Source organism: Propithecus coquereli, unplaced genomic scaffold (genome assembly GCF_000956105.1).
Source record: "Propithecus coquereli isolate 6110/MARCELLA unplaced genomic scaffold, Pcoq_1.0 Scaffold470, whole genome shotgun sequence".
Taxonomy (NCBI): Eukaryota; Metazoa; Chordata; class Mammalia; order Primates; family Indriidae; genus Propithecus; species Propithecus coquereli.
In genome coordinates, this window is record NW_012150508.1 from 857,627 (window position 1) to 884,839 (window position 27,213).

General features: G+C 36.4%; 1 protein-coding gene across 1 annotated transcript in view; it reads right to left on the minus strand.

Annotated features, from left to right (window-relative positions):
• The window catches only part of HSD17B12 (hydroxysteroid (17-beta) dehydrogenase 12), a 160,448-nt gene that overhangs the window by 79,678 nt on the left and 53,557 nt on the right, over nt 1-27,213 (minus strand). The window contains exons 2-3 of the mRNA XM_012655324.1: nt 20,573-20,619; nt 19,518-19,593 (exon numbers count right to left, since the gene is read on the minus strand). Coding sequence (XP_012510778.1) covers nt 19,518-19,593; nt 20,573-20,619 — 123 coding nt within the window. The remainder of the gene's footprint in view (nt 1-19,517; nt 19,594-20,572; nt 20,620-27,213) is intronic.

Below are 27,213 nucleotides of genomic sequence, written 5' to 3' on the forward strand. Positions count from 1 at the left end.
ATGGAATTTAGGGAAAAAAGTGAACAGAATAGAATAGAATAGAAAACTTCAAGAAATAAGTGTCAGTTGCCAAAAAAAAAGTGGATTTATGAAGTAGAACTTCATAGTGGAATATATACCTTGTGTTCACAAAGGACAGAGATGAAGCTTTAAAAAACATTCTTACAATTATTTGTTCAGAGAGCTCTCTGGATCAGGAGTCACCAAATGATCTCGTGGAGGCAGTGAGCTCTGTCGGTGGGCTGCCTGGGTCCAAATCCAGGTTCTATCACTCTATTCTATTGCTGTATCACAAATACAACAACATTCACTTATGGTCTAACAGTTTCTGTGGTATAATTGGCTCCTCTGCTCAGGACCTCACAAGGCTGTGATCTCATCTGAGGGTCAAGCTCCTCTTTTAAAGTTCAGTGATCATTGACCAAATTCGATTCCTTGAAGTTACAAAACTGGGGTCCTCTGTTCCTAGAAGGCTCCTGCTATTCCCTGACACACGAACTTCCCCACAACATGGCAATTTACTTCTTCAAGGCCAAAAGAAGAGCATTTCTGCTGCTTCAAGTCTCTAACCTCAAGGAAGATCTGGACCCTCTTTTAAAGGGTTTGCCTGATTAGGTCAGGCCCACTAAAGATAATGTCCTTTTAGATTAATACAAAGTCAACTGATTAGAGACCTTAATTATATTTGCAAATTCCCTTAACCTTTGCCCTATAATGTAACTAATCATAAGAATGACATCGATTATACTCACGGGTCGCACCTACCCTCAAGGGAAGGGATGTGTACTGCTCACTCGTGCCTCACCCCAGCCTACTGGGTTCATTCCTATCACCTGCCTGGTTTCTGTAAGAATACACATCTCTGACCTAGAATCTACACAGATCTCTTTCAGTCTTGCCCAATATACAACAGAGAAACAGAAAAGACAGGCATATAGTAAAATACACTATGAAGACATTCAATGTTAAATTTAAAAAAATAAAAGGGCAAAAAGCAAAAAATATATACTTTTCTATGACATTTTCAAACAGTCAAAGGAGGATAAGCTAAGGAATCCAAATGCAGTCTAGGAGAAACATTTGATAGGCATCATATAAAATAAAAATTTGAAATTTATTCCTTCCAGAACCATGAAAAAATTTACACTGCATTATAGAATTTACGTGTTAATGATGTGTCAATATAGGTTAATCAATTCTAACACATGTACCACTTGATGTGGGATTTTTATAGTAGAAGAGGCTCTGTGTATGTGGGGACATGAGGTATATGGGAAATCTCTGTACCATCTGTTCAATTTTTCTGTGAACTCAAACTCCTTTCAAAAATAATGTCTATTTATAAAATAAACAAACTACAAAATATTTTTAAAATCTGGTAAGACAAAAGGTTCTTAATATTCTTCAGGAAATTTCTGAACATTTCAAAATGGCTTTTTTCCCCCAAATCACAGAAGAATCTGTTAACTTAAAGAAACCCCATTCACAATAAAGATTAGAAACAGCTCACATTCCCACAGTGCTCTCACGAGGATGAATAGAATCAAGAAAAAATAACCGCTTCTATGGGTTTATTCTCCATTCATACAGGATCACAAGCTAGTACACAGACATTTTACATGGTTTTTAAATATATTCATATGCCTAAAAGGCAGTGCAGCGGTACTTGGTTCCATTCATCTACCATAAGCAGCTGCATTGTATAAAAGTCCCAGAGGCAATGTTGCTATGTAAAATGACGATTTAAGTAACGTTAAGTCCTTCTTGCAAAAGCCATCTTGTAACTGTGCCAAGAAAAAATTCAATTAATAATGTTTTAGCACTGTGTGAATGGGTGGTGGAAAGAAAGCAATGCCATAAAAATGACAAAAATATTTTAGTGCATGATTTGCATAGATAGCACATGCCAACTTACATGAACACATTTATCTGTTACGTGACATTATAAAAAATCAACTATTAAGTGATAAGAGGGGTGAGGAGCAGGGGGATTTTACGATGACTTATTTTCTAATTAATATAGTAAATTGCAGCATATTTAGTCTCCATCATTAACATGATCTTTAAAATGTACTTTACTAATATCTCGCCTCTCTATTAATGGCTCACCACTCAGAATCATGCCAAATGAAGGCAAACTTCTAGGTGAATCAACTTATAAAAACTTTCCTTAGTACTTCTTTTGTTGTATCCCGTAGGTTTGGCTTGTTCTGTTTCCATTTTCGTTTGTTTCAATTAGTTCAATTTTTAAATTTCCTTATTAATTTCTTCATTAACCCATTCAGGAGCATATTGTTTAATTTCCATGTGTTTTTATAATTTCCAAAGTTCCTCTTATTATTGATTTCTAGTTTTATTTCATTGTGGCCAGAGAAAATACTTAATGTGATTTCAGTTTTTTGAATTTTTAAAGACTTGTTTTGTGACAGTCTAACATATGGTCTATCCTTGAGAATAATCCATGTGCTGAGGAGAAGAATGTGTTTTCTGCACCTGCTGGATGAAATGTTCTGTAAATGTCTACTAGGTCCATTTGGTCTACAGTGCAGATTAAGTCTAATATTTCTTTGCTGATTTTCTGTCTGGACGATCTGTCTAATGCTGAAAGTGGGGTATTGAGGTCTCCAGCTATTATGGTATTGGGGTCTATCTCTCTTTTTAGCTTTAGTAATATTTGCTTTATATTAATATATCTAGGTGCTCCAATGTTGGGTGCATACATATTTAGAACTGTTGTATCCTCTTGTTGAATTGGCCCCCTTATCATTATATAATGACCTTCATTGTCTCTTTTTACAAATTTTGTATTGAATCTATTTTATCTGATGTAAGTGTAGCTACTCCTGCTCTTTTGTGGTTCCCATTTGCAGGGAATATCTTTTTCCATCCCTTTATTTTCAGTCTGTGTGTGTCTCTATAGGTGAAGTTAAGTTTCTTGGATTTTTTTTTTTTTTTTTGACACAGAGTCTCACTCCGTTTCCCTGAGTAGAGTGCTGTGACATCAGCCTAACAGCAACCTCAAACTCCTGGGCTCAAAGGATCCTCCTGCCTCAGCCTCCTGAGTAGTTGGGACTACAGGCCCGTGCTACCATGCCTGGCTAATTTTTCTATTTTTAGTAAAGACAGGGTTTCATTCCTGCTCAGGCTGGTCTCGAACTCCTGAGCTCAAGCAATCCTCCCGCCTCAGCCTCCCAAAGTGCTGGGATTACAGGCATGAGCCATCCACTGTGCCCAGCCATAAGTTTCTTGTAGGCAGCATACAGTTGGGTCTTATTTTTTAATGCATTCAGCCACTCTATCTTTTGATTGGAGAGTTTAGTCTCTTTACATTCAATGTTATTATTGATAGGTAAGGACTGACTTACTGCCATGTTGTTATTTGATTTCTGGTTGTTTTGTGGTCCTCTCTTCCTTCCTAATTTCCTTCCTTCCTGTCTTCCTTTGTGTAAAGGTGATTTTCTCTGGTAGTGTGTTTTAATTTCTTGCTTTTTATTTTTTATGTATGTGTTACAGGTTTTTTGATTTGAGGTTACCATGAGGCCTGCAAAAAACATCTTATATCCAGTTATTTTAAACTGATGATTCTTAACTCTGATTACAAAGAAATAATCAAGCAAAGAGAAAGCTAAAAAACTCTACACTTTAACTCCATCCTCCCCACTTTTGATGTTTTGTTGTTTCTTTTTATATCTTTTTGTACAATCTATTTCTTAACAGTTGTTATAGCTGTTATTTTTGATAGGTTTGTTTTTTAGTCTTCCTACTCAAGACATGGGTGGTTCACACACCAGAATTACAGTGACAGAGTATTCTGTATGTTTGTGTACTTACTGGCATTTCTTGTAGGACAGGCCTGGTGTTGATGAAATCTTTCAGCTTCTGTTTGTCTGGGAAAGTCTTTCTTTCTCCTTCATGTTTGAAGAATATTTTTGCAGGACATAACATTCTAGGATTAAAATTTTCTTCTTTCAGCACTTTGAATAAGTTATACCACTCTCTCTCGGCCTATAAGGTTTCTAGAGAGAAGTCCTCTGCCAGACGTATTGGAGTGCTTTTACATGTTATGGTTTTCTTTTCTCTTGCTGCCCTAAGGATCCTTTCTTTATCCATGATCTTTGGGTATTTGATTATAAACGCCTTGAGGTAGTCTTCTTAAATCTGCTGGGTGTTCTATAACCTTTTTGTACTTGAATATCAATATCTTTTTCTAGGTTTGGACAGTTCTATTATTTCTTTGAATAAACTTTCTACCCAATCTCTCTAGATCCTCTTTAAGGCCAACAACTCTTAGAGTTGCCCTTTGGAGGCTATTTTCTAGATCTTGTAGGCATGCTTCATTCTTTAGTGTTCTTTTTTCTTTTTTCTCTTCTGTGTATTTTCATATAGCCTGTCTTCAAGGTCATTAATTCCTTCTGCTTGATCAATTCCACTGTTGAGAAACTCTGATGCATTTTTCAGTTTGTCAACTGAATCTTTCAGCTCCAGAATTTCTGCTCCATGTTTTTTTAATTACTGCAATCTCTCTGTGAAATTTCTCTGATAGGATTATGAAGCCCTTCTCTGTTGTCTTGAAGTTTATTGAGCTTCCTCAAAACAGCCATTTTCAACTCTCTATTGGAAAGGTCACATATCTCTGTCACTCTGGGATTGGTCACTGGTACCTTATTTAGTTCATTTGGTGAGGTCATGTTTTCCTGGATGTTCCTGAGGCTTGTGAATGTTTGTCAATGTTTGTGCATTGGAGAGTTAGGTATTTACTTTAATCTTTGCCGTTTGGGTATGTTTGTACCCGTCCTTCTTGAGAAGGCTTTCCAGATATTCAAAGGAAATTGAGGGTTGTGATCTAAGTCTTTGGTCACTGCAGCTGTATCAGCACTGGGGGTGTCCCAAGTCCAGTAATGCTCTTGCAGACTCCTGGTGGTACTGCCTCAGTGGACTTGGGTAAAATACCAGAGAATTCTCTGGATTACCAGGCGAAGTCTCTCACTCTTTTCCCTCACTATATGTGCTGGGCTGCTGGAGTTGGGGAAGGCATTACATGGGCACTCCCTAGTGGCCACCAGTGCCAGGTCATACCTGAAGCCATCCCAATCTCACCCAAAGCCTATGGTGACTGTTGCCTGGCTACCAATTCCACTGTTGAGAAACTCTGATGCATTTTTCAATTTGTCAACTGAATCTTTCAGCTCCAGAATGTCTGCTCCATGTTTTTTTAATTACTGCAATCTCTGTTAAATTTCTATGACAGGATATGAAGCCCTTCTCTGTTGTCTTGAAGTTTACTGAGCGTCCTCAAAACAGCTATTTTCAACTCTCTGTTGGAATGGTCACATATCTCTATCACTCTGGGATTGGTCACTGGTACCTTATTTAGTTCATTTGGTGAGGTCATGTTTGCCTTCAGGAATCTGCCTGATGCTTTATTTTACTGTGGCTGAGCTGGTACCCATGTTGCAAGACAAAGTCCTCTGTACTCTTCCCTTTCCTTTCCCCATGCAGAAGGAATCTCTCCCTGACTGCACTGCCTGGAGTTGGGGGGAGAGTGATGCACACACTCTTTTGGCTGCCACAGCTGGTATCTCACTAGGTCACATACACCCCAAGTCTACTATCTCCAAGCCCAACACAGCACCAGGATTTACCCAAGGACTGCAGTCTTTGTGGCCTAACTGCCTTTCAAATTTATCCTGAGCCCTAGGTCACTTTCATTAGCTGATAGTGGAGCTAGCTGGAACGCAGGCTCCTACCTATAGGATGGAGGATTCCCCTCTGGCCAGGGCTGCTCTAAAAGCTCCCTCCATGGGTACCGCCTGAATTCTGCCCTGTGTTGTGTTCCCCTGTGACAAGGCAGCCCTGAGTTTGAATGCAAAGTCCCACAATCACTTCGCTCTCCATGCCCCAAGCACACAGATTCTCTCTCCATATGGCACTGGCATGGTGCTGCCGGGTGATGGGGAAGGGGTGGTATAGGCAATGCAAGACTGTCTTTCCCGCCCTCTTCAGTGCCTCTTTTCTTGATACGATGTTAAAACCAGGTACTGTGATGACTCATCTGATTTTTGGTTTTTATAAAGGTGCTATCTTACGTGGAGAGCTGTTCAATTTGGTGTTCCTGCGGAGGGATGATCACTGGAGGGTTCTAGTCGGCCATCTCGCTCCGTCCAGTCCTCAATTATTATTCTCACATATCCTTTCAATGATCCAATGATAATAACTCTAATAGGCAACCACACTCAGATATAGTTGTGCTATAAATTAGTTTATTTCTTATTCTTTTGATGTTATATAATTCTGACATTTTTGGAATGTACCTTCCAAAAATTACCATTCGGTTACCAAGGTACAACATTTAAAGTATATTTAAGAGCATGGAGTAAAGGAGAACACAGCACAAGATGCCAAAGAAGATATGGACTGTGTCTACCTCTGCCATTAACTAGGTATGACTTGGTCTCTCAGACTTAGTTTTCATATTTATAAAATGAGAGTTTTAATCCATCAGTACTGTGGTTTCTAAACAGGGATGCTCTTTAAAATCATATGAGGAGTGTTTTTCAAACTACAAAAGCCTAAACATGATAATTCCACAAAAGTGAACATATTTACTTTTGTGGCTTAATAATTTTGTCAGAATCATGTTGCAGAGTGACTCCATCTTAGATTTTGTGTGTCTCTATAGCATTAAACAGAATGAAGGCACAATAAAAGTTTATTCCACGTCAATTTTTTCTACTAGTAGTGACCTGATACCATTAAATATTAATTCTATTGGTTGTTTTGTAATAGCAAAGGAATAAGATAATTCAACATTTGTGAAAATGCCTCTTGGTTTTAATGGATTTATCTTCTTTTTGATACTAGTATTAGATATAGTACTAGGTCATTAAAATCACCTAAATAATTGGTTTGTAGTTATTTTAAAGGTTAGTATGTAACAAAAAATGTGCATTTAATAAATAATGGTAAAATGAAATTATCCAAACAACTGATAATTGACAAGAAAATTCACTTGAAGGAAAAATCAAGTTCAAGTGAATCTTTTCAATAAAAGTTTCAAAGTACTTTCTCTCCACAATGAAAAAGGAAGCAACCCCTACATAAAACTACTAAACTTTATAAATGTTTACAAGAATATGCCTTTCTACAAATTCTTTTACAGCTGAAGGCTGTGCCCCAAATTACAATTATCCACTTAGAACAACAACCAACAATTTAAAAGTGGGAGGAGAAACACTAATCGTCTACTTAAATGGTACTCATTTCGTAACACTTTGGTCCTGCATTTCCCAACCAAAAAAGGTGTTTTTTTACACAAAAGTCACTGAACCATCAATAATCCAATCAGAAAAACCACTTACTGTTTTAAAGAAACCATACATACATAGGCAAATATGTTAATTAAGAGGTACAAGCTAGTGTCTGGCCATGGTGCAGTACACTCACTCCCACATGCCTAATGCCAGCTGTAGAACAGCAACATTCAAGCAGCTGCCTTAATTGGAGATGCAGACCAACACATGCTAATTTAGCTGGGCCAACTAATTGGTAGGTATGCTACATTTCTAACAAATATCCACCCATATTACAGATGTTGTTCTTTATCAGAGTAAATGATTGGTAACAAATGGTAATGAAGTTGAAATAAGCTACACTTGGGGAAATTGTTTAGTTGGACAGCTTTAGAACAGGGTTTGATATTAGCTTAGAAAACCATGTGTGCCAAAATTAGGACATAAGCTAAATTTCCAAAGTATTTTTCTGTGCAAGATTAAACATACAATGAAGTTTTACAACAGCTCTTCAGTCACCAAAACAATACTTTCTAAGTGCCCACATCCTTCTCCTAAACCATGCCAGGCCTGGTTCAAACAAATGCGAAAGAATTGGGTACTTTTCTATCTTTAAAGTCTGAAGTAGACCAAACATCTGTAGACATGTGCAAAGATATAATAATTATATTTAGTAGCAAATCTACTATAGTCAAAAAAACTTGAGAGGGGGACTTCTGCTTCCAGCCATAGTGTAACAGAGACTAGATTTACTCTTTCACCTTAAACTAAAAAATTTGACATCATTTGACTAGCCTAAAAAAAAATACTGGACAAAATATGTGGAACAATGGTTTTCAGACATTAGACAACAGACAATGCAGGGAAGCAATCCCTAAGAGGAGAAAAACAAATGAGGTGAGCCCCATGACTGCTCTAGTTCATAGCCTGGCAAGATTTTCTAGGCCATGATGAAGAGAGAAGGAACTCAAGTAGAGCCCTGCAGTACCCCCTGAGTTGAGGAATTAGTAGGCAAAATATTAAGACAGTTATTATTGATATGTTCTACATGTTCAAGAAATTAGAGAGTAACCATTTTAAGAAGAGATAAGGAAGATATAAAAATGGCCTAAGTCTTTACATATAGAGAAAAAATACAATGTCTGGATAAAAAATACACTAACAGAATTAATAGCAGATTAGACATTGCAGAAAAAAGGTTAATGATTGTCAAAGCACATCAATAGACACTACTCAAAATGAAACAGAGAGAAAAGAAACCAAAAGAAAACTGGAACATAGTGTGAGGGACAACTTCAATCAAGTATGTGTATAACTGAAGTCCCAGAAAAAAGGTGTGAGATAGAGAAAAGAAATTTAAAGAACTAATGGACAACATTTCTCCAAATATGATGAAAACTACAAATTTAAGCTTAAGAAACTCCAAGGAGGGGAAACATGAGGAAAACTATACCAAGGCGCAAGAATAATCAAAAATCTTAAAACCAGTGATAAAGAGAAAAATCTTAAAAGTAACCAGAGGAGAGAAAAAAACCGACATTATGCATGGTGATAAAAAGATAAGAATGACAGAAAACTTTTTGTAAGAAACAATGAAAACCAGCAAAGTACTGAAAAAATAAAACAAACTGTCAACCTAGAATTTTATATCTAGAGAAAATATATTTCAAAAATAAAGGCTTTTTTCATACATACAGAGAGAATTCAACAACAGCAGACCAGTTTATAAGAAATGTTAAATAAAGTCTATTAGAGAGGAAAAACAAACAATTTTCCTGATTGAAATCATCTACACATAGGAAGGAAGAGCATCAGAAATGGTAATATGTACATAAATATAAAAGACTTTTTAAAAGAAAGATATGCAACCAATAAACCATGGAAGTAACTAAAATGGAATTATAAAAAGCATACAATTAATCCAAAAGCAGGCATAAAATAATGGAAAAAGGAAAAAGAACAGATGGGACAAACAGAAAAACAAGGAGCAAATGGGTAGATTTTAATCCAGTCAGATCAACGATGACACTGAATGTAAATGGTCTGGACACCCCAATTCAAGGACAGAAGTCACTAATGTAGATTAAAAAAAAAAAAAAAGCCCAATTTTATGCTGTCTACAAGAAACCAATTTTAAATATAAAGCATTTATAGATTTAAAGTAAAAAGATATACCATGCTAACACTAATCAAAGAAAGCTAGACAAAGTAAATTTCAGACAAAGTATTAATAAATTTCAGAGCAAAGCATATTGCCAAGAATAAAGAGGGTCATTTCATAATGATAAAAGGTGAATTCATCAAGAGGACATAACTCTAAATGTTAATATATCTAATAAAAGAGAAATACAAAAATTGTAAAAGACAAATCTATAACTATAGTTGAGAGTTTTCAATTCCCTTCTCGTGATACTTGATGGAGAAAGTAGACAGAAAAACAATAAAGATACAGACTACTTGAACAACATAGTCAGCCAACTCCCTCTTTTAAATTTAAAAGAGCCCCTGTTCTGGATAGTTTATAGAGACTTATACATGCTTATTTAAGTCTAAGAAGAAAAAACTAAAGAATTATCTGAAAAGGTCAAACTTCTGATAATTTCAATGTGCTAGAAATCTCAGAAAACTCATTCCTCCACAGAAAGTCCAGCTCAAACAGTGATAGTTTAAAAAATTCAAACAGATGTTTGTCCAACAACAAATAGTTATTTTAAAATGTACTAATACCAGCAATATAGGAAGCTGAGGCAGGAGGATTGCTTGAGCCCAAGAGTTTGAAACTGCAGTGAGCTATGACTTGTCACTGTACTCCAAGCCTAGGCAACAGAGGGAGATCCTGTCTCTAAAAAAAATAATAAAAAATAAAAATGTACCAATATAAACTTTTGAAACATTTTAATAACTGGTAAATAAATGCAGAGTTATATAAGAATCTAAGTTTCATATAATACTCCTAATTAAGGTAAATCTTTAGCCAAATTAGAATTGGTTTGATAACTTTAATTTTAAAAAAAGCTATGTCTTTTTTCTGATCTTATCACAGTATGAGATATAATGCCAGTGTGACATTTCATTCTTTGAACTTTTAAATTTTCTACATAGGTTTTACCAGTTAGATATATTATCACTGCTTCCACAAACTATTTGAACTGTAAGAATTGATGTCTTTATAAAAGGCTTGACTCTTCTGAACTCTGAACAATGCCCAAATCATTTGAACTTAATAACTCTTCCCTCCATGTGTGGAAAACTTTCAAATGTCATCTCTCTGACAAACGTGTTTTCAGTAATGATTGCGTTCCTCTACAATGTCAACTTAAATACAATTTCTATGATTCTTAACTGACCTTAAGATCTCATACAAATATAGTGAGTTAAATAATGAGGAATCTTTAGTTACCTGGACAGTTTCCAAAGATTAAAATTTATGAAGAAAACTCCATTGAGCTCAGGAATTTGAGACCAGTCTGGGCAAGAGCAAGACCCCATCTCTACTAAAAATAGAAAAATTAGCCAGGTGTCCTGGCACAAGCCTGTAGTCCCAACTACTCTGGAGGCTGAGGCACGAGGATCGCTTGAGCCCAGGAGTTGGAGGATGCAGTGAGCTATGATGATGCCACTACACTCTACTCAGGGCGAGACAGCGAGACTCTGTCTCAACAAAACAAAACAAAAAACAAAAAACAAAAAAAAAAGAAAGAAAGAAAACTCCAGTTAGGATGGCAAACTCTGTGTGGTATGTGTATTATCTTATAACATAATAACAGAACATAAATTTAATATATTTTAAGCTAAAGTTGAAAGTGTTAACTTGTCATCTAAATGTAAGTATAAATGGGTATGTAAAATATATTGAAATAAACAAGAAAGCTTATGAATTAAACTGGTCTGTAACCAGTTGTTGAAAAGAAAATTGATCTTTGAGAATATAGTCTTCTATTAATAAGAAAGCTATAAAACTGTCCCTTCAGTATCCAGCCTGCCTAGCAAAGGTTCCTTACCTCCAGAGAACACTCTTACTTCCTAAGAGCCTATTAACTCTTTGAGCTTTTGTAATAACTTTTGTCATGCTGTTGAATGATTTTTTAACAGAAGTTTCTTGTTTCTTTAAAAGCTAGATCTCCCAATAATTATTGTTTCTTATAGCTATGCTTTAATTACTATCATGCTAAACCAGGACTGTGATCATTTCTTGTCTTGGACACCTATCAATTATGCTTGTATTTTAGTATAACAACAAGTCTCTGGCAACTCTTTATGATCCTGCCTTCACAAATTTGGGCCTCAAATTAAGAAAAATAAAATTGTTAAGATATATTTTATACCCAAACTCTCTTCAGTGCTTCTCAGATAACCACTATATAGCACTATTGAGCAAGGAGGATATTAAGGGTAACTAGATAGTAATATGTAGTATATTCTGTATATCTTTAATTAGTTCAACTCCCTTATGAGAGCTGCTCTGTTTATCAAGCCCATGATGTAGGAAGAGCTATTAAATCAATAAGAGAAGTTCAACATCCTGGTCAATTATAAATAGTCAAGGTATAACTAATAACGAATATGGCTCAACACCTGCAATACTTTTCAAGATGGATAGAAACATATTCATGATCCTATGCAAAGATTAGCACAACTGTGAACAATGGTGTTTCTAAGATTGTTTCTAAGTATAAAATACTCTTAATTTGTAGTAATTTTAAAATGTACTTTATGGAAGTCCCGGGAGATTTATCAATGCCTTTAGTGTCCATAATAAGGTTCATGCTCCCAGGATGATCACTGACTAAATCATATTAATTAGTTCTATATTATATCCCAATAGGGGATTCCATTCTGATGCTGCTAATTACTATAATAAATTAACCATCAGTCTTATTAACAGGTGGTTCCTACTTTTCCTTCAAGCTTGCCTAAAGGCCCTGACCATAAACTGGAGGTTAGAAAATTGAGTCTTTAAGAACCATTATCGAAAGAGTAATTAGCCTCAGTAAAGTCTGTGTCAGTACTCTTGGCTATTATTGATGCTGCAGAGAATCAACTCATGGGTCAGGTTTCCTTCCCCGTGTAACTCAACATTGTCACCAAGAGCAGACCATCACACAGATTATACCAGGAAACTGAGTCAGTATTTATAGGACTCTATATTCCAAAATTAAACATTTTATAAAGGCATACTACTGACCAATGCAACAAGAATTAATTTTACAAGACTGAATGGCACTGATGAGAAAAATTTAATGGTTATTTTGAGAAAGCATCTTTTCCTAATTTTTCACTAACCCTCATTGTGGCTGGCTATACTTCAGCAAATTAGAATGAACATTCTTTGGATGATATGTTCTTCCTACTGATCCCTCAAAGTTCAGGAAAAATATTTTCTGGGAAACATTCATATAGCTTATAAACTGTAGCAGATTCTATTTCCCAAATCCAGACTGTATTTTCCAACAACATCTCCCCCATCTCATATGTTCTTTGCCAAAGCTACTATGCTACTCCCCCATCAAGAGGTAGAATCTATGCCCCTCCCCTTAAATCTGGGCAGACACATGACTGCTTTGATCAACAGACTACGGCAGCAGTAATGCAACATGAATTCTGAAACTAGGTCATAAAAAGACATCAGCTTCTGCCTGGTTCTCTTGGAGCATTCACTCTTGGGGAAGATGGTTACCATGTGAGAAGTCCCGTTGCCCTGAGATGGCCACGCTTGAGAAGGTACATGTATAGGCACTCTAGTCAACAGTCCCAGCTGAGTATAGCTTTCCAGCCATCCTCTGCCATAGCACCAGACCTGTGAGAAAAGCCATCTTGGATCTCCCAGACCAGACCATCCACCAGCAAAATATCACTGAGTGACTACAGTAATTCCATGAGAAGCAAAAGGATTGTCCATCTGAGTCCTGGCAAAGTTCCTGACCAGCAGAATTTGTTAGCATCTAAAATGGTTGTTGCTTTACCTCAATAAGTTTGCGATGGTTTGTTATGCAGGAATAGTAACTGGAACACAAACTAGTAAACTGTTAAACTTAAAGATGGTGATTGTGTAGAAAATATGACACATATTGGTTGTTCTTATCTGTAAAACTAATCAGAACAATGGCCAAATATTATACAACATGTCTTTATTGAGTTCTTTACCTTACATGGCAATGTAACTACCTGCATTGGCTCAATAAGATTCTATCCTTCTCCCCACCAGGATATAATTAGATAAAACAAATTTGTAACCATGACCATGCCAGAAATGTTTCAGTTAATGGTAAATCTCATTTAATTAGGCATGACAAGTCCACTAGTAAGGAAAAAGGATTGCACTCTCATATATGGAAACAATGCTTCAAAGACCTCCCAGAAAACTATTCTGGGACTTGCTCTATGGCTTGTGGAGTCTTAGTCTTATAGGTAGTACAGAATGTCACTTTCTAAAATGCCAGGAGTATTGACAAATTTGGAGATCTTGGAGTTAGAGGATTCCTCTACAGTTATAGGTACTATAAGTAAAAGCAGTAGAGGCAAATTGGATGGGTTGCGGTTCCTGTCCTTGGAATATATGAACTCCAAGGGCAATAAAGATATCTCTGGCATTACAGAAGTGTTTTAAAAAATATGACTCTAGGGACTGTATCAGATGAACTCTCTAATCCTACCATCATCTGGATCTAGTTTCATTAAACATAAAACAAAAAGATCCTTATGTGTTTACTCTAATGCCTCTTCTTGCCCTTATGAAAATAAAACAGGGTAAATATAATAACATATCACATTAATTGATACTGTTACTGCCTCAGAAAATTTTGGAACAAACTTACTTGGTCAACTACACATCTTAACTGCAAATTTGATCACAAGGATTGAAAAAGTAGAATTGATATTTTTTACCTTTCCCTATTCCTCTGTTGACTACAGACTAGTAAGATTTACATTTCTAAAAGTTTTATATTTCAAAAGATGAAGCCATGGAGTTATAGGGCCATTGAAAAGCTTTACACCCTGAGGCAAGTTATAAAAAAGAGAAACATCATGGTTTGATTTTTTTTTTAATCAAAGACAGAAACATGGGGTTTTTAATCAAAGCTGATTAAACTGCACCCGATCAGAATTACCAACTAATGCATATCAATAATATGAATTGTAAATATCATCATCTCTGTATTCTGCGAGCCAAAAGGTTGTTCTGAAAGCTAGTGTCCTTGGTACTATACTTTATTGCAAATAAAAATTCAGCTCAGCATTCAAAAATTATCTAGAAGGTTTTTTTCTTTGACAAATCAAAATTGACAAAAATACCTAATATATGAATCCTGGCTAAGAATGATAATAAAATAAGCTTATTGTACGTGTTAGGGCTTTCGCTTGTCTTAATTAAATGGGTGACAGGTATCCTTACAAGGAACTGTAATTTCATCAAAGCAGTCAGTCAATCCTGACAAAGCACTTAACCATTGTTGGTGAAACATTTAGTTCCTTGCTAAACTATATATAATCCATTCAAAATTTGTCTGAGGAACTTTGACATTGATGAGCAGGCTACCTCCACATTCAAAAGGAATTACTTCTAAAGGCATGAAATGCTGAAGTTTACATAACAGGAGAGTTAGAAAATTATAGCAGCCACGAAGAGGTCCCCTACTTTTTCTTAGGTGGGAAGTAGTTTTCTCTTCAATCTCCTCCTTTCCTATCTTCTTCTTTCAGTCAGACGTGGAAATAGGATGCATGAATTTAGCCCACTGGAGTGAGTTTAAGTGCTGGACTAGAAACGATAAGTTAGCCTAGTTAAACTAACTTGTGTGACTTCTGTTTCCTGACTGGACTCTGACTGATAAATTAGTAACAAGAGTGGGATCCCAAGAAATAGAACTCAAAGGATGTTTGTACTGGTTTGATTGTGTCCTTAGACTTAAACATAGTGCCAAGTTCCTTCCCAATGGGAAATGAGATGCTAGTGATCTGTGATGCGGTAAGTAGTATCACAATTGATCAAAGTAACCCTGGTTGCTGATTGTAAAGAACTACCTATTGACGAAGTGCCTTGGGGGACCACATGGCTGCTGCATTGGAGTCTGGCAGACTGTGCTGTGGTCTGGCTTCTTCTGAAGGCACTGGAACACTTACAGAATGAACATGATAAGCTCCAGTCATTAAACTTCCAGTTCACATTTACCATGAGAGAGCCAGAGAACTTCTGTGGTTACCCTTATAAAAAATTTTATGCCTTATCGTCATAGAGCTTACCTTGCTAACATCAGATTTAAACGTACCAGTTACAGAATTACAATGTAAGTTGTATTTCACAGACTCATTATGTCTCAGATGTGAAAATAAAAGCACTGAATGAGAAAAGGTGAGACCCCAAGATTTGGGATGGGTGGCCTCTGCTGAAACAGAGAATCTTGAATTCCCAAGCTACTCTGAGCCTCCCTTGCCAGTGGAAATAGAAATAGTCTGTTCTCCTTCCTGTGTCTGAGGAGATTAGTGTTCCGCGGATTGAGGATCCCATAACAGCCTCACCATAACAGCAAGGGCAGTTTCCTTGCAAGAGAATTCCTTATCTCCTCAGATCCAATGCAGCTGGGCATGGTGGAACACAACTGAAGTCTCCACTAGCTACTCCAGAGGCTGAGGCAGGAGGATCCCTGGAGCCCAGGTGTTCAAGACCAGTCCAGGCAATATAGTGAGACTCTGTCTCAAACAAAAAAACCCCAAATCATATCCCTTACAGCCATCCATAACAGGACTAGATCGCAGTACAAAGTCTGATCCATAAACCAATAACTTATACATAAAAATTATCACAAAATTTTCTAATTTGTATGGGTAGAAATCTGGGAAACACGTGTGGATTCTAAGAGTGTTAGATCAAGGGAAACAGAATATAACACCAGATTGAGCCAAATTTTTTTATGATTCACTTACCAAAGATTTAGGATTTAAGGCTAACTGAAACTTGCACCCCATGAGCCTATACTTGACGAGACTGGGAGGCCACAACTTGCCTGGCATAATATAGAAGCAGTATCCAAAGGCTTAAGAAAATAGAAATGTTGGAGTGATTTATCAAGCGCAACTTGCACATACACAATCCCTCCACCATTACACTCCCAAAGGGGCCCAGAGGATACGGCTTTCACTGAGGCTCCAGCTTCATTACTGGAGTGCCATTATGGGCAAGAGGCCATTATTCTGGCCCCCTTATCACCGTGCCATTCACAAAACTCACCTTGTTGCCACAGAATAAGAACCTCTCTGTTATTAATATTTTCTCTCTAGTCCTTTGTTTCCTTTGTGGCACTCAGTATAGACTGCAATTATTTATTTGTGTGATGTTCTGTTTTGCTTGGGGTTTTTTGTTTTTTTTTTGAGACAGAGTCTCACTGTGTTGCCCGGGCTAGAGTGCCGTGGCGTCAGCCTAGCTCACAGCAACCTCAAACTCCCGGGCTCAAGCGATCCTCCTGCCTCAGCCTCCCGAGTAGCTGGGACTACAGGCATGCGCCACCATGCCCGGCTAATTTTTTCTATATATTTTCAGTTGTCTGATTAATTTCTTTCTATTTTTAGTAGAGACGGGGTCTCGCTCTTGCTCAGGCTAGTTTCAAACTCCTGAGCTCAAACAATCCGCCCGCCTCGGCCTCCCAGAGAGCTAGGATTACAGGCGTGAGCCACCGCGCCCGGCCTTGCTTTGGGTTTTTTTACCCATTTGTTTTCACTGTTTCCTCCACTAGAATGTAACTTCCATGAGAGCAAGGACTGCATCCACCTTGTTCACCATTGTTTCTTGACAGCCCAGCACAGTACCTGGTACACAGGAATTCAATAAAGATGTGCTAAAGACATAACCAAAGAAATGAAGAATTAGTCCGTTTTTGTCAACCATTAAATCCTGGTCCTTCCTTCTGGAATAGATATGTTCGTGAAAACATTATCCTCTCAAAGAGATGATTTACATCTCCGTTAAAAACTTATCCTAACTTACACATCTCCTCTGAGTATTTCTTCAGCTTAGAACAGACAACATAGTCTACTGATACCACCTCTTCTACTGAATGTATATTATGCTCAGAAAAACATTTTTCATAATTTTCAACAAGGAAAAAAATACTCCTTTTAATAAAGGTCAATTCAGTGCCTTTACCATCTGTTCCTTCATAAAAATGTTTGAACAGGATCCTGTCTTTCTCCAGAATCACATTTCTGCTAATAGTCACGTGTCATAGCATATCACAAGTTAACCAAATTCTCAAATATCATTAAAGTATATCTTCTGACTCATTGAGCAATTTTTGCACAGACTGCAGTACTTGCGGAAAGTGTCATGAGATAGCTTTTCTGGTTTCTGTATCAGGTAGATGGTGGATTCATTCATATAGCATTTCAAAATTCAACATTCCATTTAATTAAAAGTTTCTGTTTTCTGTCTATAAACCTTTCCTTCTAGCAAATAGTGGTTGCTTTCATTAAGAGCCAATTTCTGCGCATACATACAAACACATTTTTATCACTTTTAAGAGTTATTCTATACATAACTACAAGTAGCTAACAATTAAATAGTCCTAAGATCCAGGCAGTATGTTAAGTTCATCTACTATCTCAGCAACTACTTTAGGCTCATTAGTAGGATGGCTTAATTCAAATTCACACCTCAGCAAAACTGCAAAATACCATATGTCCTGGCCTTTCAGGGTTGCCTTTACGTAGTTGAAACCTTCAATGTTAAAATCCTTCAATGCCAAAGATCCACTGGTATATCTATATACCACATGCTCAGCTCTGTAAAGATCTGTGCTCTCAGCAAGGCTAAACAATTTTTTTAAAGATTTAACATACTTATTAATTATATTGGGAATCTTCGATAAAGCTCTGTTCTATATCTAAAAATGAAGTGCACTTATATGTACTCTGTCCAATAGGACCAGCTAAATAGTAACAAAAACATATGCCTCACAAGGATGTTGGAAGGGTCAAAGGAGATAACACACATGAAGGAATGAATAAATAATAAAGCACAATAGAAACAGGTTAGTAGTAGGTGATGTTAATAATAACATAGAAGAAAACTTCTCCCATTGGAAAGAATTGGGACAATTTGTTAAGTGGCTACTTGGAGAAGTTAGTTAAAGCAAGGAGTCACAGAGATATAATACATGTTGTATCCATTTTAATTTAAACCGTATATAAATGCAATTCATTCACCAATCCTCTGTGTAGAGCCAAGTCCTTATCTTTCAGATTAGATCTGGAGACTGGAATTCCATGTCTTTCCTGCATGTACCACCCCCATAATGCATCATTTATGACTGCAGTTTCAGTTCTGATAAAGTGCAGCAAAAACTTCAACATATATGAAACAATCAGTGGGGCAAATTTCTTACTACATTTTATAAGTTTTTCCAATATTTTACATTTGTCTTGTTCACCACTAATTTGACAGCCAATTTCTGAAAGAACTCATTTTACTCACTTTTCCCCAGAATATTCAACTTAGTTTTTATAGAAATAACAACTCCTTTTACACTAATGATTCATCATTTTACTGAATATTTAATAACAAATGTACCCAGCAAATGTAAGTTTGGAAACAAACATAATTGACTCTTAATAAGTAAACAATTTGACTTGTGAGGGTTTCATAAGCATCATACCATACCAAGAAGCTTCTTGGTTACAAATAGCATACTGTGGACATTGGTCAGTATGTTTTATCTAGGACCTGAACAGCACTGGCTTATCCATGTGATTGGTTAAGTATCAGTCAGTTAAGAGAGTCTTTGCCATATTGTTATGCAAGTCTCAATCATAGCTAAGAAGAAAGTTCAAAATAGTTGCCTTATCACAAATGTATTTGCTATCTTTCACGTTTTTCATCAATCATGTATGTTACACATTTAGAGACACTGAAATCAACATGGTAAAAAAATTCAAGAATATTGAAATGAAGCAACAGAAAAGGAATTCAGTTGTTTCAGTAGAACATGATAAAATAATCAGAGAAACTGACTCCTGACAACACAAACTAAATGAGTCAGTAAGATATTTTAAGCAAATTACAACAGGCCTAAAACAATTTTTAAAAATTGATGATCCATCTTTAAAACATGCCATGAACAGCATGAACTATAAATAAATGTCAGTGCTAGATAACATTAAACTTGTCAGTGCTTTAAAACATTAAACTCGGATTAGCTATACTCCTTTTGTAATCATGAGGCGTTTGATATGAGAACTTACTTATTTCACTGGAAACCTGGTTCAGTTTATCCTGTGATCTGCTGATAAGGACAACCTTCATTCCACGCTTTGCTAACTGAAACAATAAAAGATCTGAATCACATCTGTGTATTTCACTTGAAAATATAAATTAGATATAGCCCCATTTTAAGAAAACCTGACTAGATAATAATTCAAATTTCAAAAAAAAAAAATAAACCTGAGTGAATGAATAGACAATCCAAAATGAAGACTTTACCCAAAGAATTATCTTTCTAAATTAAGCTAGTATTTAAAGGTCAAAGGGTTTTCTAAGAAGGGAGACTTTTACTTCTCATTTTATACCATCTATACTATTTGGCTTTTTAAAATTAAGTGTCTACTACTTCATAATTTAAACACTAGCTTTAAAAAAATTAGCTTTAAGAAAGTTTTTGTTGCAGACCAGATATATAAAATACAGACCAAAGGACTGGCAAAGAAAACTATAGTTAAAATGTTAGGAATTTCTAAAAATATAATCAGTTTTTAAATTTGAATTTGGGTATTATACTTTATGGACAACCAAGGTAAACTAAGGTAGGAAATCGAATAAATTAATATTATGCTTCCCCATCACTGCATTACAGAGAATTTAAATCTTTTGCCTGTGTCTGTCAATACCTTTCAGTTAACCACAATCCTTCTTGTGAAAATGATGCTATGGGCTAGCCTGGAAATATAACCATCTATGGTAATAGTTTTATTTTTTTTAGAAAATAGTTCAAAATAATTGACTTTAAAAACTGAGGACTGTCCATACTTACATGACATAAAATAAAATTACACTAAACTTTTCCTAATTTCAACTAAGCAGCATAGAAAGTTTAATACTTATTTTGCACAGAAATTTGCTTTAAATATTTTTATTTAAGCAAACATGGTATTTCTGACAAGGTAGAAAAGAAGAACATATATTGTACTATACAACATTATATTTGTGTTTTTAACTTCAAAAATCAAAACTACTCTAAGAAATCATTTCATATTTGTTCTCTTTTTTAAATACCAAAAAGAAAGGTCTTGAAATCACCTACCTCTTCTGCATATGATTTTCCAATTCCATCAGTACTACCTGTGACAACTGAGAAAGGAAAAAAAAAGTTATAGTTTACTTTAAGAACTACAATGAAGACCTGGTGGTAGTTAGGACTCATCAATTATACACAAGAGGACGTGTGTAATACTTTCTATATCTTTTCAAAGTGACAGTTACCAGTGTGTGTGTATGTAAATCCACTGCACTGTACCACTCAAGTACATACTTACTGTGTATATATTAATATGCTAATTTTTTAAATTAAGGATAGTAAAAAGTAATTGAATAAGATTTAATTCTTCTGTGAGAAACCATATTTCTTTTATAACCTCAAAAAGTTTATGTGGCAGAAATATTTGAAAATTATAATAGGTCAGATTATACACCACAGTATCTTACCTCTGGAATATTGGAATCATGTTTGTTATAAGTTCAGAGCATAGATGTCTGCTTCAAAAGATTAGGGAGCCCCTCTCCTGCCCGCCGCCAAAGTTTTCCAAGCCATTTACAGATTATAAAAAACAAGTTATGGGTAAAATAGGATTTTCTTGTATTTTTCCTAGAACCACTTCTTTCAAATTATACAAGATGGTCCCTAATTTTTCTATTGAGAAATACAGCAAACACATCCATATTCTTTCTAGCCGTATCTTTCATAATCTCATAGACTTTCACCATGTTCCTGCTCAGCAGTCATCTTTGCAGAATTTTTTAAAACTTTAGACTAAAAAAAAATCAAAAATATACAGAACAGTATGACAAACACCCATGTACCCATGGCCCAGCTTCACCAATGATCAACCTGAGGCCAATCTTGCTTCATCTATACCCTCACCTGCTTCCTCTCATCTCATGTTATTTTGAAGTGAATTCTGAACATCACATCACTTCATCCATAAATATCTCAGTAAGCATCTGCCATTAAAAATAACCATAATATCATAATCACATTCCTGAAATTGTAAATAATTCCTTGAAAACAAATATCTAATCACTATAATTTTTCCCAAATGTTTCCAAAACTTTTAACAATTCGTTCTAATCAGGATTCAATAGGTTGCATACCAAAACTGGTTAAGATGTCTATTGAATGTTTTAATCTATAGGGTCTATTTACCCACCTACCTACCTACCTACCTATTTCTCTCTCTCCTCCCCCCCTAATTTATTTGTTGAAGATATTAGGTCATAGCTTTGTGCTTTCTCAGCCTGGCATTTGCTGAATGCATTCTGCTGATATCATTTATCATGTTCCTTGGTCCTGTGGTGGTGGATATATATGCTTGATCAAAGACAGGTTTGGTTTTCTTGGTAAGAGTACTCCATAAGTGATATTGCATATTTAGAAGAGGAAGCACATGTCTGGTTATCTTTGTTATATTAGCAGCCACTGATGATAGCTACTGAGATTCATTATTTCATTAGGGGCTACAAAATGGTGGTATTCGAATTCGATCATTTATCTTAGCTATTAGCTAAAATATTTCCATAGAGAAATTACTCCTTGTTAGTTGGTTACCATGATATATAGCTTGCATAGGAACAAAAGATAACTGTGATTGTTTTTTAAGCTTTATTTATCAGTCTTCAAAATAAACTGGTTCCCTGGAATCTTCCAAAGGTAATCCATGTGTTTTATCATTACAGTTTTTATTTATGACAAACATTATTAACTTATAGATTTAAACAATTGTGGCAGAACCTAGCTACATGAAATTGAGCGCCATATGAAAATTCCTCCAACCTCATAATCAGTTCGATTGTACTTTTCTGTAACTTTTCATCTCCTGGTTTTGGAGGCATGGGAATCCAATTTTATATCATATTCTAGTTAACTGATTCACTAATGTTTCACAAGCAAAGGAAAAACATATACTAATTGTATTCAATTCCCTCCTCTTCCTTCTCCCTGTGGTAAACTTTTCTCCTCTCTCCAAGATCCCAGAACCTCAGTGCCTGCCTTCTTCTGTCAAAGCCTTGTTGAAGCTCCACCAATTCCACTGTTCCAGATCACTTCAAACGAAAGAGAACTCTCTTTTCTAAACTCCCACAGCACTTCACACATCCTTATGTGTTACGGCACTTTACCACTCTGTATTTTAAATTGTATTTCTTTACGTCTACACATCTTAATTCTTCTATCAGATTCTAGGTTCCTTGCAACGTGACATGCTCAAGGTGGCTGCTCAGCAGACATTTGCTGAGTCCATGAATGATGCTCAAGATTTAATTGGTCTTACAAACTGCAAAACACACAAGACTTAGACTGCTTTCCTGAGAAGCTGGTTTCTCAAAGGTCACTTTACAAATACAATATCTTACACTTTCCTACCCTAACACCTATTAGCCACTGACCTACCTATTTACAAAGCCTTTTGTACCTAGATTATTCTGTTTAAGCCTACAACAGTGGAGCAAGCAAACCACATACAGTCATGAGCTGCATAATGAACGTTTGGTGAACATTCTACAAAATTATCAGCCAGTCAAAAGTTTCAAGTTAAAAGAGTCTAAAGAGATGTGACAACTAAATGAAACACATGATTCTGGATTGGATCCTGGTCAAGAAAACTTTTGTGGAGGGGGGAGGTAGAGGAGAAGGGGGACAGGGTCTGTCTCTGTTGCCCAGGCTGGAGCGCAGTGGCATGATCATAGCTCACTGCAGCCCTGAGCTCCTGGGCTCAAGTGATCCTCCAGACTCAGCCTCCTGAGTAGCTGGAATTACAAGCGCACACCACCTCACCCAGTTAATTTGACTATTTTTTGTAGAGATAGGATATCACTATGCTACCCAGACTGGTCTTAAACTCCTGTCCTCAAGCAATCCTCCCACCTTGGCCTCCTGAGTAGCTAGGATTACAGGCGTGAGCCACCGCGCCCAGTTTATCTTTTATACCATATTTTTACTGTACCTTTTCTATGTTTAGATATATTTAGATACAAACATACTTACCACTTTCTTACAATTGTCCACAGTACTCTGTATAGTAACGTGCTGTACAGGTTTGTAGCCTAGAAGCAATAAGCTATATCATATAGCCTAGGTGTGTACTAGGCTGTACCATCTAGGTTTGGACACTCTATGATGTTTGTACAAGGAAATCACCTAACAAAACATGCCTCAGAATGTATCCCAGTTGTTAAGCGATGCATGACTATATATGATTACAGCAATGAACTGATGGCAATATCAGATTTCTCAGATTAGGGGCTTAAAATCTCTTAAGAATATACTCAAGAATTAAACTATAATAAAAATCACTCAATATTCTGCATCTAGAATTTTTGGCTGAAATATATTTCAAAAGAATACAGACAACTGTATGTGTGTATCTATTTTTAAAATTGCCAACCCCAGACTGATCTAAACCAGCATACCATAATTCCATAATTTCAAACTAAAATAGTCCTGGCAAGTCCAGAATACACCAGGTCTAGAGATTCTGAAATCTACCTAGTGGATGTCAAGTCTTCCTTTTCCAGATTCTCCAGTTTTTGGAGTTTGTAGTGGATACAGTTAAGTGCACCAGTCAGATCCTACCTCCCAGCACAGAGGTACTCATTCATTCCTTGTCAGGAGCGTTACCTACTGTCAGCTCACAACTGAGTCTTCCTCAGTAACTGCCCTCAGCCAAAGGGAGCTTGCCTTGCTGCCCTGGGCAGTACATGTCTAATGACTAGCCCACGCTCAGGGACAAAGGTCTTACCCTTACCTCACTTGGGCGTCTCTGAAGGGCCATCCTAGATTGAGGGTTTCCAGTGGTATCAGCTATGCTTTGCTGTAGCTGCATCACAGTTCAACTTCTCCCTCTGGTCTTTTCTGCTGCTTCCGCTTCCTCACAGGTGTTATTCCTAAAAGCATTCTTCAATGACCTCACACACACACCTCAACATCCAAGTCTATTTCCTGATCATCTTGACTTCTGATAGAGGTGAATTACTGAGAACCTGCAGTCAAGCTCCCTTCTTTTTAAAATTGATCTTATTTATACCAAAGTCACACATGCACATAGTTTGAAAAATTAGTTATAAAAGGTTTAAACTAAAAAACAGCACGACCTTACCCCACCCTTCTGTGCCCTCCTATCCCATCCCCCAAAACGACTACTTTTATTTCTTTTAGTTGTTTTTCCTTGTGTTTACATACATGTTCTAAATCCTTTGCTTACACTATTATCTCTTGATTGGTCAACTTTTATACTATTTACTGAATGATTATATTAATAGTTGATGATAGCTCCCCTCCCCTTTCAATTTCCCTATCCTTTCACTGAAGTTATATCACAACGTTCTGTCAATAGTCAGTGTTTACAGTATTGTAATACTACAACTCAACGCTGATGTCAACCATCCAGAGTTAGTGTGGATCCCACAGGGTATGGACACAGTCCCCAACAAGACTGCCCTCACTTCAGATGTCATCCACAAGTTCAGAGGTCCCCAGGCCACTCACACTTCTGACCAACTGGCTACAAATTTGAGGGTTTCCACAACCTTCTCAGGTTTGATAATTCACCAGAACAACTCACAGAACTCACGGTAACTTACGGTCTTACTACAGAAGCTGGAAATCAGGACCAACCAAATGAAGAGACACAAAAGGCAAGGTATGGGAGGATCCCAAATACAGAGCTTCCAAGCCCTCTCCCCATGGAATCAGACCATGTCACCTTCCCAACACATCAATGTCTTCACCAACAGGGAAGGTCCACTGACCTTCTTATTAGGTTTCATTACAAAGGCATTATTGATTGAATCATTGGCCACATGACTGAACTCAATCTCTAGCCATTTTCCCCTTCCCAGCTGTTGCAAGGTTGGGCTGATATCATGTGACTCAAAGCCCCAACCCTCAAACCACATAGTTAATCTTTCTGGCATGACCAGCCTCCATTTTGAAGCTGCCTAGCGTCCCACCATGAGTCATCTCATTAGCAAAAATGATCAAGGCCCACCATGAATAACAAAGACACTCCTATCACTCAAGAATTTCCAAGGAGGGGACAGGTATGGTGGCTTGGCACACATCTGTATCTCCAGCTCCTCAGGGAGCTCAGGCAGGAGGATTGCTTGAGCCCAGGCGTTCAAGGTTATAGTCAACTATGATCCTGTCACTGCATCCAGCCTGGGTAACAGAGTGATACCCTGTCTCAAAAAAAAAAAAAAAAAGGAAAGAAATTCTAAGGATTTATAGTCTCCCTCCCAGGAACCAGGGACGAAGGCCAGTAAAACTCTTTATTATACAATAATTATTGTGGTTAGACAAATATACAGGTTACCTTTGAACAACACAGAGGTTAGGGGCACCAACCCCACACACAGTCGAAAGTCCACATATATCCTTTGACTCCCCCAAAATTTAACTACTAATAGCCTACTGTTGACTGGAAGCCTTATAGATAATACAAGTCAATTAACACATTTTGTGTGTTATATGTATTATATTTTGCATTCTTACAATAAAGCTAGAGAAAAGAAAATGATATTAAGAAAATCATAAGGAAGAGAAAATATATTTACTACTCATTAAGTGGAACTAGATCATCGTAAAGGTCTTCATTCAGAAAATCCACATATAAGTGGTCTCGAGCAGTGAAATCTGTGTTGTTCAAGGGTCAACTGTACAGAGTTACCTATACTCCAAGCCCAGTTTCTCCTACTACTAACATCTTACATTACTATGGTACATTCTCACAATTCATGGATCAATATTGATATAATTAACTGAAGTCCACAGTCCATACTCTTATTCAGATTTCCTTACTCATTACTGAATGTCCTTTTTCTGATTTGGGATCCCATCCAGGATATCTTATTACATTTGGTCAGATCTCCTTATGTGATAATGCAAGAGACAACATTTTTAAATTTTGCATATTTTTTTTAAAGTCTATATTCTAACCTCAAACATAATAGTTTAACTGGTTATAGAATTCTAAGCAGGAAATTATTTTTAACAAAAAATTTTAGACAACTCTCCATCATTTTCTAGCACAAATATTGCTTAAAAAGTGTTTCACTATTCTGATTTCGGACCATTTGTATGTTACCTGCTTTTCTGTCCCCGGGGCTTTTAGGATTATTAATCTTTAGGACTCTGTCACGATAATATACCTTGGAGTAGTCTTTCTATTTATTGGTGCTAGGCATTGATGGGCCTTAAAATTCATGACCTTCAATTCTAGGAATTTTCCTATGTTAATTCTTTGATTATATGTTCCCCACACTTTTCTCTTTTTAGAATTCCTATTAATCAGAATGTGGACTTAACAATTTCCCTATTAATCTTACTTTTCTTTTTGTTCTACCTTCTGTAAATTTCTTCAACTATATCTTCCAAGCTATTTATTTTTTAAATTTAGGTTGTCAATTTTTTAATTCTGAAGAACTCTTTCATATTTTGATTGCTCTTTCACATGCTCCCTTCTTTTCCTTTCTCTTAACAGTATCATGTTCTTATTACAGATCCATTATCTTCTCTTATCTCTGAGGACATTAATCATATTGTTTATATATTTACATTTTCCTCTACTCCTTAGATTCTCTTTCCTCTATGTTTTTTCTTGGTTGTTTTGGTCTGTCTCATCTTGGAGGCATTAAAATGTCGATTAGAGTGCATAGATGTGGTGATTATATTGT